The sequence below is a fragment of the Siniperca chuatsi genome, linkage group LG11, assembly GCF_020085105.1.
Source record: "Siniperca chuatsi isolate FFG_IHB_CAS linkage group LG11, ASM2008510v1, whole genome shotgun sequence".
NCBI lineage: Eukaryota > Metazoa > Chordata > Actinopteri > Centrarchiformes > Sinipercidae > Siniperca > Siniperca chuatsi.
The window spans coordinates 5,716,382-5,729,479 of record NC_058052.1 but is presented as its reverse complement, the minus strand read 5'-3'; the positions used below and the strand labels follow the sequence as shown (position 1 = coordinate 5,729,479).

Sequence of the window (13,098 nt, the reverse complement as noted above, 5' to 3'; positions counted from 1 at the left end):
AAACACTGACTACAGTCAATCGTGCATGACAAGCGACAATTGTCCATGGATATGAGGGATATAAAGCTCATTTTTGACATCCTGTCTCAAACTGTTTATATCAAAGATACCTACGCTGTGCGGCCAAACAGAACTGAATAGCTCATTTATACTGTATGTGCAGGCTGTGCACAATAGAGTGCACAACTGCCTGTAATTAAGGCAACATAGAAATTGCAAATCAATTGCATAATATTTGTAACAATACTACTGATTGACTTGCCAACTGTAGTTTAGTGGTAATAAAAGTGTCAACAGCAAGAGGCAAACGTCCAGTGCACAGCAAAGGCAGTTTGTCTGCAAGTCTGTTAGATACAGATCACAGCATTACATCATTGGATTAATGCCACAATATTTTCAAATGCCAACACACTGAGATCATATTTTATGATGCTCTGAAAGTGCTGGAATAATGTGGACTCAATGTCAATGTCAATCAATGACAGACAAATGCTTTATAAATGCTGTAATTAAGTTAAATATTTAGGAATCTTGACTGTAATATGATACTCCACACAAAATCTATCCTTTGATTAGGTTAACTATGAAATGTTGGTGGTGCACTCAGATATACAGTAGGTTTTTCTAGCAATGCCTTCAAAACAAACTCCTGGGCACTTGCTACAATTAACATGATTGTGCTTCACGAAGATTATGAAGATGCAGCATGCTTACCTGTCTTTTAGGTGCTTGGCTTTGACCTGGGTCATCTGGCCACTGGAGAAGTCAAAGACCTCCTCACTGAGCAGCTTGAGAATGACCATGTTGTTCTGACAAAGGCTCTCGCTGGTACGACTTGCACCCACAATGTCACTGATGAAGGTGGGCCAGTGTTTGGGCCACTCCTGCTTCAGGATCTACAGAAATATACAGACACATATTGGTGTTACATGGTTCAAAAGTGACATTTTCCACTGAGAAGAACATGTGATCTGAAAATGAAAAATTGAGGGGTCGAATCTGTGACTCCTGCTAAAAATAACGATCCCTCCTTCAAATCTCAAGTCAAGCATGTGCCCCTGTTTCTGCTTTGTAGGAGACTGTTTTACTATAATCATACAGTAGTAAAACTGAATGTAAAATTGTGTTTATTAAGTCATATGACAAGCACACCCCACACTACTACAAATACAACATACATGTCCACAAACATTTTAAAGACATCATCCTCAGGACAAGTGTGGAATCTGGAGCTCTACAGTCCCTGAAGGCCAAAACAACGTTCGCTCAGCTGACGCAGGCAGTGATTCACTCTCCCTGGCATTAATGCAAAGTCACACATGTAGCCAGTGAGCCGGCCTCTGTCTCCCTCACGCGAATGTACATCAGACACCCCCACACACACGCACACACTATGGGAGGTGTAAAGGGTCACAGAGGACAAGATGCATGTACATACGCTCATGTGATTATTTATTACAGTCAGGTGGCTGGTTTCAGCAACCAGGCTTCATTCGGCCCACCTCAGCTCCACCCACACTCTACGTCTTTGCTCATTTTTGGATTAGCCCAGGAGCTGGCGGAGTCAGGCACAGCCAAGATGGCATTGGCCCGAGCCACCGCACTGAGCTTCACATTGGCTCTTCAGAAACCTATGAGTGCCGTCATGGAGACTACGTCTATACTTTATACAGTCTATGGTACGTACGCCTGTGTGCGCATCCTGCAACTGTACGTAATAATAAAACAAAACAAGTTAGCCGACATACTTTGAAGTCGATATGTCCTTATGCAGCATGATGGAAAAATATAACCAGACAATGGTAATTCTGAAGCTAAAGCAAATATGCTTGAGGGTGGGTTTGAACCGCCGCCGTGATGATCCATAGACCTGCGCATTACAGCTACACCAATACCACCAACCACTAACACTGAACAAAATTTGTGTCCTATAAAAAACAGAAGCGCCTGAAGAGATAAAAAATATATAAAAAATTTAAATAAAGCTACATAAATGACAAAAAACAGATAAAAACAACAATAAGGAATCATACTAGGCTATTAATGTGGTCCACATTTAGATAAACAGCTGGTTTTCTGCTGCCTCTGTGATAACAGTGTTCACTTGCTTCTGGCAGCTGAACCTGGGTTAAGAGTCACACGTGAAGTCACAGGATGCACTTTGCATGTTTATTGTTAGGCACCGAAATACCAAAGCAAATTCCTTGTATGTGTAAACCAACTTGGCAATAAAGCTGATTCTGATTCTGCGCACGCAGACGTCGTACTCACGCACGCCTGTGTGTTTACGAGTCACACGTGCATGCACATTCACGTGCGTCTGCATGGCTGAGTTGTATTAATCACACACAGACGCACATACATACAAACAGGTGGGACTTTTAGTATATAATCACACAAGCGTGTGTACGTCCGTCGTGTCCTCCGTGACCCTTTACACCCCCCATACACACACACACAGCGTCAAATTGTTGTACATTCAAACATTCAAGAGCAAAATTCAGAATGTGGACACCAATAAGTCACTATGGTCTAATTTATCAGTCTCAAGGCCTTTCTGATCTTAATGACTCACAAGACTTAGTGTCCTGAAGTTGTTGACCAGACAGCACAGGCCGGCAGTGAACAGCTTATTTCTACAGCCCGGCATTTACAGGATTCAGCGCTTTCCTGGAGTAAGGGTACAATTATCACTGACACTTATTGACATAATATGTTATATAATATTTTGTTCTATACGTATATTGTGTGTCATTGTTGATAACCTCTTTGCTGGTTAAAAAACTGCTACATCAATAATGACTAGAGATCTTATATCCTATTGTTTCCATACAAACAAATACTCTGCATCTCCTCTTCAACGTGATCCTCTTTCCAATAATGAGGCCACAGAGACAATTTAGAGTCAGATAGATTAATTAAGAGTGACATCTTCAGGTAAAAAAGTATCACTACAAAAGCTGAGGGGAGCATTGAGGCAGCAGTAAGATGCCCAAACCCACATTGTTATTCTGAAATTCTACTCAAAAAAAAAAAAAAAAGACTGCATATGCATCTCTTATTTTATATAAAAAGTATTGTGCTGTGTTTCACATACAGATGTGCTAAACTGTCTAAAATTTAGAGGTAGTGAATGTGATATAAAGACTAAAATATTTTTTACCTGTTAATCACTGGATTGCTCTGCACATAACCCCTCACTGTGGCTACAGAAAAGCCATTAATCCATAATCCACAATCCACACCAAGCAATGACATTAACATTAAAATCACTGTTTGAATGAACCAAGTTCCGGTTTAGTGCTTTTAGTTTACAGTTTCACCTCCAGTCTCCTAAGACGGATTGCTTCATCTGTTTACTATAATTCATTATTCAAAGTCATCTACCTTACCTACATTTTAATCACCTGCCTAAACACTCAGTAACTAACCGACCACCTTGACTCAGGAATTTCCAGCAGCAGCCAGTGAGCCATAGTGTTGTATTTTGCTTAATACACGTTGTAATACAAACTAAGACAATTTCAGTCTCCAGTAGGACCACAGATATTGTTCTGTATATTAGATTCTTGTGTAGTGTACTCTGTATCAATAAGTGCCTTAGTACTCATCAGTGGCTTTCAAATGTCATAGACAATGAGTAGGATGCGAGGAGCTAGCTAGAACGGAGTTTCCTGCTCCGGTGTACTTTCTTGCTGTCAATGTGGATAACTTCATTGAAACTGTTTGCTGCCACTTCTTTGTGCCTCTCCACAATTCACTCACACGCAACACTGTGGAGTTAGGAAAACATTCCAGTGTTTCAACAGAGCACAATGAGGTGTTTCTAACAGCTGGGGTATTCGCAATGATGGATTACAATCATGGTCATATAGACAAAACTGATCAATTGTCAGAGTTTCCAAAGATAAAATAAACACACCACATACAACACTGTCCTGCTTTTAAGCACACACAGGCTGAGGCACTGTGTACATGCCAAGTGACATGAAATGTGAATATTACATGTGAAAGTTTTTCACATGTAATATTTAAAGTAAATGGGCTATAACAAATCAAAAGCACATTGTTAAAAAAAAGATGCAGGTTTGAAGAGAAAAACAATGTCTTCACCATTCTATAGCCTAAAGGCTAAGCAGCAGAGGATTTGAGCTATAAAAACAGCTGAAATATGGTTCTAAAACTAGTCTTGAAAATGGTTAAAGTTGGTAATAAGATTCTTTGAATTGTCATTCATTTTAAAGGCTTACCTGAACAAGGATCATGTTCAGCTTCCCAATGTACACCTTTTCTTTCTAAAAGTAAAAATAAACAAGAGATAAATGAATGCAAGTCATACCGTCTTCGTTTCAGAACACAAGCCTTCTGTCATTTCATACATCATTAAAAATTTTATTTGGAACATGGCAAAACATTTTGAAATGTAATACAACAAAAATAACTAAATGAACAAACGTTACATACACGTTACGTTACATTTTGACATAAGGGAGTAAAGACGTATGTGTTTGTAAAAGACGCTTTAGGACTGGGTAATTAAATTTGAAATGAACTTTACATAAAATGTATGTATCCTAAAATGATAGCCTTCAGTTAAGTAAGTGATGAAGTTACACTAATATAATACTCTCTGTCACACTGCAGCAAATTATGCTTTTTAAAGCTGAATGAAATCATTATTCCAGAATAAAAGGAGTGCTGTTTTGGATAACAGACCATTTATAGAATCCTTGTACCTGAATGTGAAACCTCACTTCGAATCCAATTAACCTACTGTTCAAAAACAGTCTGGTCAACTTGGTTGGTTCAATAATTCTCCCAGCATCACACCATCACATTGTACTTTTTTCTTATTAATCTCATTACTTGATGCTTTGGCAATATTGTCTCTGTTACACTCATGCCAATACAGCATATTGAAATTAATTGAATTACTAAACAGCCAACTGGTAGTGTATAAGTTCAGAGATAGACAGAGGTTTGATTTAGCTGGCAACAGCACTCTGTTATTGTTATGCGTTACCTGCATGAGACCTGACCCTCATCCACAGCTGACCTTTAGTTAAAAGCAAATGTGTTTGCCTCATAACATTTAACTGGTTCTGATTTCAATCCCAGTTTCGTTTTCAAGGTACATTTAAAGATTCATTTTGTTTCAGTTTTACTTTAGTATTTCAACAAATATTTGTAGTCCCTGTGGTATTAACTAGCAGAGTACTGCTAATATTAGGTACTTAAGGGAAAAATATAGACTTAGTTAGATATTAGATGGCTGTGTTTGTACACTTGCTGCTTCTCTTATGTGAGTGATGCATGTTTTCACATGGGCTGCTAATAAATCAGCAATTGCAAAGAAGTGATACATTTTAAAACACAGTTTTCGTTCCCAACAGTTTAGCATTTAAGTTTAGTACCGAGGGGACCAAATGCTGTGTTCTCCGGAAGGAAGGCATAAAAAGTTTCTGTTGGTGTAGGTTACACACACAATCTTAACAACTCCCCACTGGTTGTTTGAATGGTCAAGTTGGCTGAAAACACCTTCAAAAAAACAGCTGAAGTCACCATCTTTGGTCTGGACGACACAGCACTATGGTTACCAACATTACTCATGGCTGTCGTGAGATTGACTAGGAGAACTGACACTTTACCTGCTGCTCTGATGTAGGGCTGGCCTATATATTGAATATATTCAAATATTAATTAATGTGCAATATAGCAGATGACCATATCGTCATATCTGAGTTTTCAGTGTTTCCGCTGGTCGCCGCTGAGGGGTAGTTACTTTGGTCAGCCATAAAGTGTACAAGCTCAGGTTGCAGTATAATAGTCAGTGAAAGGCTGTTCACAGTACTTTAGCAACAATTAAAGCCTTCTTTCTATCAAGAAACTAACTTTCCTTCACAACCAAAAAAGCGCTTTCTACGCGACATACTGACTGACTGAAGAGTAATCCTGAGCAGAGTAGTGTCGCATAGCCAGACCCATCTCCACACTTCACTTTAGAGAAGATCGGTCGTACAAGCTCAGATGAGCTTTTTTTTAATTTATTCTTTATTTACAAAAGAATTATATAAAATAAGTAAAAACAAATAAGTTGTCAATACAGACATAGACGGTTTAGAAATGTTATAGTGCATCTTTGATACAGATGACCGATCGCCATGACATCCGAGTTAGGCTGACGTCAGCTCAACACAAAAGTAGAAAAAAAACGTTGGAAACCTAGTGTTCACAGCAGTCTGAAGCTTGAGCTTTTTGCTCACAGGGATTACTTTTACATACGTTTTCCTCATTATTCGAAACTTTGGCCATGTTTAATATGAACACCCAACATTGTAACATTATATAAATATTTAATTGTACTTAAGTACAAGTCCTAGTTATTCAGATTTAATTTAAATTCAAAGTTTACTCACCTCCACATTTGATGCATCTGATGAAGTCTTGATAATGAGACCAACAACATACTTTTTTATACCTGGCAAACACACAAAGATGTCAGAAAAACACTGTTAGCATGCACCAATAAAATATGTAAATCTAAACACATCCTGACATGACGAGTTGCCTGGAGCACGTTACTCAGTAACCCTAACACATTCTGCTGGCTCATAACTAGCTGAATCTGCCAATCTTATCCCAGTACATGTGTACTTTGAAAAAAAAAAATGTGGTCCTCCATTTACATACTCTTGCAAAGCCAGTTGGTAAACACATGGATGTGGGCTGCAGCTGCCACTGAACTTCTATAGGGCAAAAGTTTTGGTCAGTTCAGTGGAAGTTACATTTCCCCAGGTGTTTTTATAGACAGTCAAGATTGTCAATGTGAGCAGAGCATCTTCAAAAATGTGTTTTCAGCTCCCTCGCATTTGTTTCTAGACTGTATCTGAACTCAATTCTGAAAATTATGTGCTGAGGTGTAGTGAGCGGAGCCGAAAACAAGGCAATACTCTGACACAAGGGGGGAAAAGACATACTTGCCGGTCGCCCTGCACTGGGTTTGCCACTTGAACAAAATTCAGGCATCTACGGTCAGAAGTAGGGAAGTCTTAGGTCAATGAAAAAATGAATTTTGAGCAAAATTATAGAAGAATGGAGGGAGGCAGAATCAACTGATTTGCACATAATTATTAAGTATGCCATAATCATCGCTTTTTGCTCAAACCAAAATCTTTTAAGACAATTTTTATCCCACTCTGTTTTCAGATTCTTAAAAGGAACCTAAATAAAAAATGTCTTACGCAATAGGTAGTATCACAGGACAATACATTTTAAACTAAAAAAACAGGAACATTTGGAAATAAATTAGAATTGGCAATTAGGCAACAGTTAAAGTCAGAAAATATAAAATCTTATATTTTTGTTATAACCATATAAAATTACTGTACTGATATACTGCAATACATAGTAGCCTTTGATGCGTCTAATCATGAATTTATCTTTAAAAAAGTAGAATTAATCCCATAGTGATTAATTATGAAAATCTGGAATTTTTCAAAAGACATCTAAATAAAGCCCCTATGTTTTGAATATTTCTGACTTTGCCAACTCCTAGTGGTAGTTTAAAAAAAAAAAAAAAAAAAAAAAAAAAAAAAAAAAAAGACTGTGGCAGGGATTAATCCATGCCAATAACCTGTCCCTGTTTCCCCTACGGGTACAAGAAGATAAACTGGCTGAAAGAAATACTGGGAATGTCTTATTTTCCTACAAACAAAAACATATGCCAACAGAGTAATTTGAAAGATACTGTCACATATAAATTCTACACGTGGGCTTTAACATGTTAAAGCAATGTAAGCAAGCACAGTAATAACTTGAACTAAAGTTCTCTACTTCTTTAAAGATTCCCCTTCACAAAGCTTTAAAATCAGTGCTGGGGTGTTTTGGTTGTTTTCTCTCTAAAAACAACTGCTACAGTGCAGAATCCAGCCTGCTTGCAGCGGCCAGTGCAAGCCAGTCGAGCAGAAAACAAACCAGCATGCTTAGTGGGGGAACAATCCTCAACTTGGCAACCGCACGTCACAACATTTAAAAAGGCACTGACACAGAATTCAAAGATTTTGTGAATTGTACCACAACATTAAGTTTTACCTTCACACTGATTCCTGGGAAGAATCTTCCATCTTGTTTTGATAACCGTTTCCAGAATCTGAAGAGCATAGTACTGTAACATGCAAGGAGGGAGTTGCATTAGGATAAAGCTATTTTAACACTCAACAACAAGCATTGTGTAATTTAATACGAACCAAAAACAGTATGAAGTGGATCAGCCTGTAATAACTTGCATTTCTAAATTGGATTGGACTGAACCACATCTTTCATGCAGATTTTGTAGTATGCAGAACATTCACATGTAGTTTGTTTTTTTAAAATCGCTATAAGCAGCATTAAGCTGGAACACTGCAGAAGTCCTGCTGTTTCTCCCAGCATCACACCAGACAGCAAAAGACGGCAGAAGAAATACAACAATCCATTAACTAGCTTTGGCTTTGATTGCTCCAAGGGTGAGTCTAATGGTTTAGAAGACATAACAAGGTCTATGTTAAATGTTCTTTTACTGAGGCTACAGACACTATGTAGGGTTGGGCATCGAGAACTGGTCTTTGAATCGGAACTGACTCCAGTATATAAGAACTGTGAATTTGTTAAGAATCATGCTATCCGATTTCGCTTAACAATTCCTGAAAGCAAAGTTTGAACCTACTGTGCTTCTGTGTACCTCACCATTTGGGCATGTGTCAACACACAGGTATAGTGCTTATAGTATGACAGACTGCAGGTCAATTAAAAAAAAAAATAAATAAAAACAGCAGTGAAATGCAATGCAAATGCACAGCTCAAAAATAAGTGTGTATCATGATGAAGCATTTACTTCAGCATGGGTATAAGGCCGCAGTCAGGCCAACTTTAGCCCTGCATGAAAAAATGCACCACCCCTCATTCATTCGAATGGAACCACTTTGTTGATACAGCAGAAGTTGAACCTGGTTCAACTTCTGCTGTATCACCAAAGACGCAAGGTCATCTGGTCAAGGTGCTGCGGTGTCAATCAAATATGTGCAAGCTCACATTCCTTGTAGATTAGTTTGTAACATGAATGCCTTGTTTCTAAAGATCATCACTATGAAAAATAAAACGGTTGCCGACGAGATAACTTTTCAGAGCAGTAAAATCCTCTCTCATAATATAAACTGTGCAGTCTGATAAGCCATCAAACTCGTGGATCTGTTATTCAAACTGGAACTCCTGGATCGTATTTTACGGCAGTAACATGGGGGAAGCAACATGCCCCCACCAAAGCAGTCTCTTGCATTTTGTTTGCACAGGGCTATCACATCCAAATAAAACAAAACTAAGTGTAAAACTGGGATAATATTATAATATAAAAATTACAAAATACAAAAATAATATTATTAATTATTATTATTATTAGGTTTCTTCTATTACTCAAACTACATGCCAAGACTCTGAACAAGCAATTTAAGCAGAATCCAAACCAATAAAATCTCATCGATACCCAACCCTAGACCATGTGAGTCCATTTTTCCAACACTAAAATGTAGATTATGGTTCAAGTCTACGGTAAGCCTAAAATCAGATCCCTTTAACTGGTGTGTCATAAGGAACAGCAAGACCAACCACAGGTTATGCCCTGTATTAATTTCTGATTGCTTGATAGTGAAGCATGAAGGAAAAAAACAAACAAAAAAACATTTTATTTATTAGTTTTTGATCAAGTGTTACTTCAACTGACTGTTTCAACTGTAGGGATCATCAATTTAAGAGTACAAGGATTCCTAAAAATAATGACGTGTAGTATAGGATGTTATTAGAGCAGGATTAACAATGTGCTAAAGACAATGGATGCTGGAAGATTAAAGGTGAAATCTCTTTACAGGCACACTGACTGTACATTGACAGGTGTCACTTGGAGTGTTGCACACATTTCTGGCATGTTTTGTTTCACCTTTAACTGCCACACTTTGCACAAACCACCACAAGAGGTAAGAAGAGAGATATTATCAGCAGTAAAACTAACAAATGCTTTGCAACTTTTTAGCTGGCAAAAGCACATTTTTAAATGGGTCTTGGCTGAAGAACTGAGGGAAACAGAGGGGAGAAGAGGAAGAGGATGCACTGTAAAAGGAGAGAAGGGTGGGGCGAGAACAGAGCCATGATCCCTACAGGTGAAATTAAGTCATCAACAGATTGTCTCTCTACAATGGATCCTACTGACTGCAGCCTGCACCCTCCCTCTGTCCAATGAAACAGATGCAATAGAAACGGATGAACAGAATTCAGTCAAAGGGAATTTAAAAAGGGTAGACCTTGTGGAGGCCTGCCGTCAAAGCCTAGCTGTGTCATGATGCACAGGATGACACACCCCTTTTCTTCCTATTACAAGCCATAAACATAATGGAACATTGTGATTAATATCAAATAGTCACAGCTTGAATTCATTACATTTTTTCAAATATTATAATTACTGTAGCTACTAAGAAAAAGCCAAATGTTTAAAGTGCTTTGAAATGATGCACTTTTTAAACTAATGAAGCAAGATAAATGCAGAATTCAAGAGGTGTTTACCATTTGTTCCCTCTTTTCCTCTAATGCCCCTATTTTTTTTGGCAAATTACAAATGTAAAACTAGAAAAGGTACTGTTGACACATCAACTTAGACATTAGTAATGAATGTCAGTGTTAAAGCAATTTTACAGGCAAGCAAAAAGTTAAAAAGGCAAATGTCACGTTGTGTACTTTGAGGAAGTCGTGGATGCATTACATTTTATTTCATACTCAGTTCATACGTAAGTAATGAAATAATGAAAATAAAAGTAATGTTAACTTCATAATCCAATCAATTTTTAAGACCTGTTAAAATCATATTTAAGACATTTTAAGGCCTAAAATTCAGATGATTGGATTTTAGACTTTAAGACTTTTTAAGGACCCGCAGAAACCCTGTAAGGAATAGCCCAAATCTGAGAAATCACAGACAAAAGGAGCTAGATATGTTAATGATTTATTAATAATCAATTTACTACGGTTATTAATTTGAAAAATCAAGAACATATCAACTGACAACACTGGATATTGTTTACATCTGTGTGAATGTTTTTAGCAGCTGGACATATGCTGAAAAGTTAGTATAACTGCAATAACTGATTAGAGTCCATGCCGTGGGCACAGCACCTGTCTTTTTATATGACAGGAAACTGCAGTGTAAAAGGTGTTTCTGTCTTTGATGACGTGCTGGAAGTTCGAGTTCACTCAAACTAAACGCTATTGCCCGCAGCTCTTTATCTGAGATATTTACTGTGGTTGCTTTTTTCCCCTCCCTTCTTTAAACTCACTATGTCTTGCAAATTTGATGCACTAAATCTTAAATCAACAAGGAGTTACAGTAACAACCTGCACATACAACGGACGCCTGGCCATGCAGATATGCCCATATATCTAACTGGTAAGGGGATCGGGGCAGCCCATTCTGTTTTTCTTCTTGACGCTGGCAATTGTAAGCTACAGCCCTTTTCACAGATTCAAACATGGGTTGAACTTGCCCTGCATTTTTAGTCTCATCTAATTTGTAGTAAAGCATGTAAGTTATTCATATGTATGTTTGAACCTTTTGATTTTGTGTGGTAATTTGTTGAATGACAAGCGAAGCAGGAGCAACTGCTTTATTTTGTTGTATCTAATTTATGACTCAAAAATATACTTGTTTTAATTTATGATTCAACTACCTAATTTACTGGATTGTGACCATGTCAAACGTTTTCGTGATGATTGATCAAGAAAATGGCTTCAAATTTGCATTCCTAGCAGAGACCATCATTACTGTTGTCTCCATATTAACAAACCACACTGGTACCAAAATAAACATAGCTGATAGGATTGGTATGATTAAGAAAGATGGGTAAAATAACAGGAGCTCATTCCCATTCAGACCCAACAGGGCAGAATCTTAAAAAGGCTTATTTAGTCTTGTATTACAGGAGTTGACAGGCAAAGTCTGTGTTAATCTGGTAGGTTCAGATCAAACAGAATTAAATTTATCAGAGGGACAGAGGTCCTGCATAGCTCAAGAGTTAGGGCATGGTGCAAATGCCGCCAGGACTACGTATTCAACTTCGGCTGGGTCCATGTGCACCCACAATATGCGCTTTCAATGAAAAGATCCACCAAATAGCATCTATTACATAATTTAAAGAGCCACTGTGGCCTAGTGTAATATTTGTTTTGTTTTTTATTTTACAAATTGTATTTGTGATAGCATACACTTCCTCAAAGCACAAGCAAGTGTCTTTCCACCAATGTTCTCTGGACTGGAGCTAGCTTACTTTGGTGTTCATGTTCTGGGAGAACTCAAGGATGGTGTCCACTCTCGTCCAGGCATCCGGGTGCTCTTTTAAGTGTGTCAACACTTCCTGTGCCATTCTTTGCTGTAATACAAATACGAATGACACTCACGATTTAACAATGAGGTGCCAAGATGACTTGAAAATGCATTTTAGAAAACAGGACAACAGTAATTTCTAGACTTGTCCATGTTGTAACCATCATGTGCATTTGGTTAAAAATCTGGCACTCCTAGACAGATATATTTTACAGGTAGAACAGGAAAGGAAGAATTAACATACAGTGTGTTTTAGGTTAGGAGTGGGTTAAAGAGGACTTGCGGCATAGAAAACACTGCTGGTCAAAACATAACAAAAACATTTTCCCTTTTATTCCAGGCATAATCATACATAAACACACACACACACACACCATACTTTGTGTCCAATGGCTTATAAAGCATTTGTATATGCTTCACAACGTACCTGTGGTCCCACCCCATGATATAGACAGTTCACCACATTATCCAGCAGGTTGATATCCAGTTTCTGGTTGAAGTCCAGCAGCTGCTGTGCTGCATGGTCTGCTAACATTGTCATAATTGCTGGCATAGAGCTCTGCAACAAGGACAGCAGAGGGAGGGGTCATGAGTGCACAGAACACATTCAACAGGCAAAGTCATGTGAACTGTGTGTTTAGAAACAATTCCAAACAGCTGACCACTTAACAAAAATCCCCTAGACACACCAGTGAGCTGAA

At 38.0% G+C, this 13,098-nt stretch overlaps 1 protein-coding gene across 3 annotated transcripts in view; it reads right to left on the bottom strand.

Moving 5' to 3' along the window:
* The window catches only part of xpo1b (exportin 1 (CRM1 homolog, yeast) b), a 29,188-nt gene that overhangs the window by 14,291 nt on the left and 1,799 nt on the right, over positions 1 to 13,098 (bottom strand). For 2 of the 3 annotated variants that reach the window (XM_044215432.1, XM_044215431.1), the window contains 6 exons: positions 12,825 to 12,956; positions 12,342 to 12,443; positions 8,092 to 8,164; positions 6,417 to 6,478; positions 4,251 to 4,295; positions 715 to 896 (listed from right to left, as the gene is read on the bottom strand). In XM_044215432.1, coding sequence (XP_044071367.1) covers positions 715 to 896; positions 4,251 to 4,295; positions 6,417 to 6,478; positions 8,092 to 8,164; positions 12,342 to 12,443; positions 12,825 to 12,950 — 590 coding nt within the window. In that variant the 5' untranslated portion in view covers positions 12,951 to 12,956. Of the gene's footprint in view, positions 1 to 714; positions 897 to 4,250; positions 4,296 to 6,416; positions 6,479 to 6,977; positions 7,027 to 8,091; positions 8,165 to 12,341; positions 12,444 to 12,824; positions 12,957 to 13,098 lie in introns of those variants that run through there. The other variant, XM_044215433.1, reaches the window with a different exon arrangement.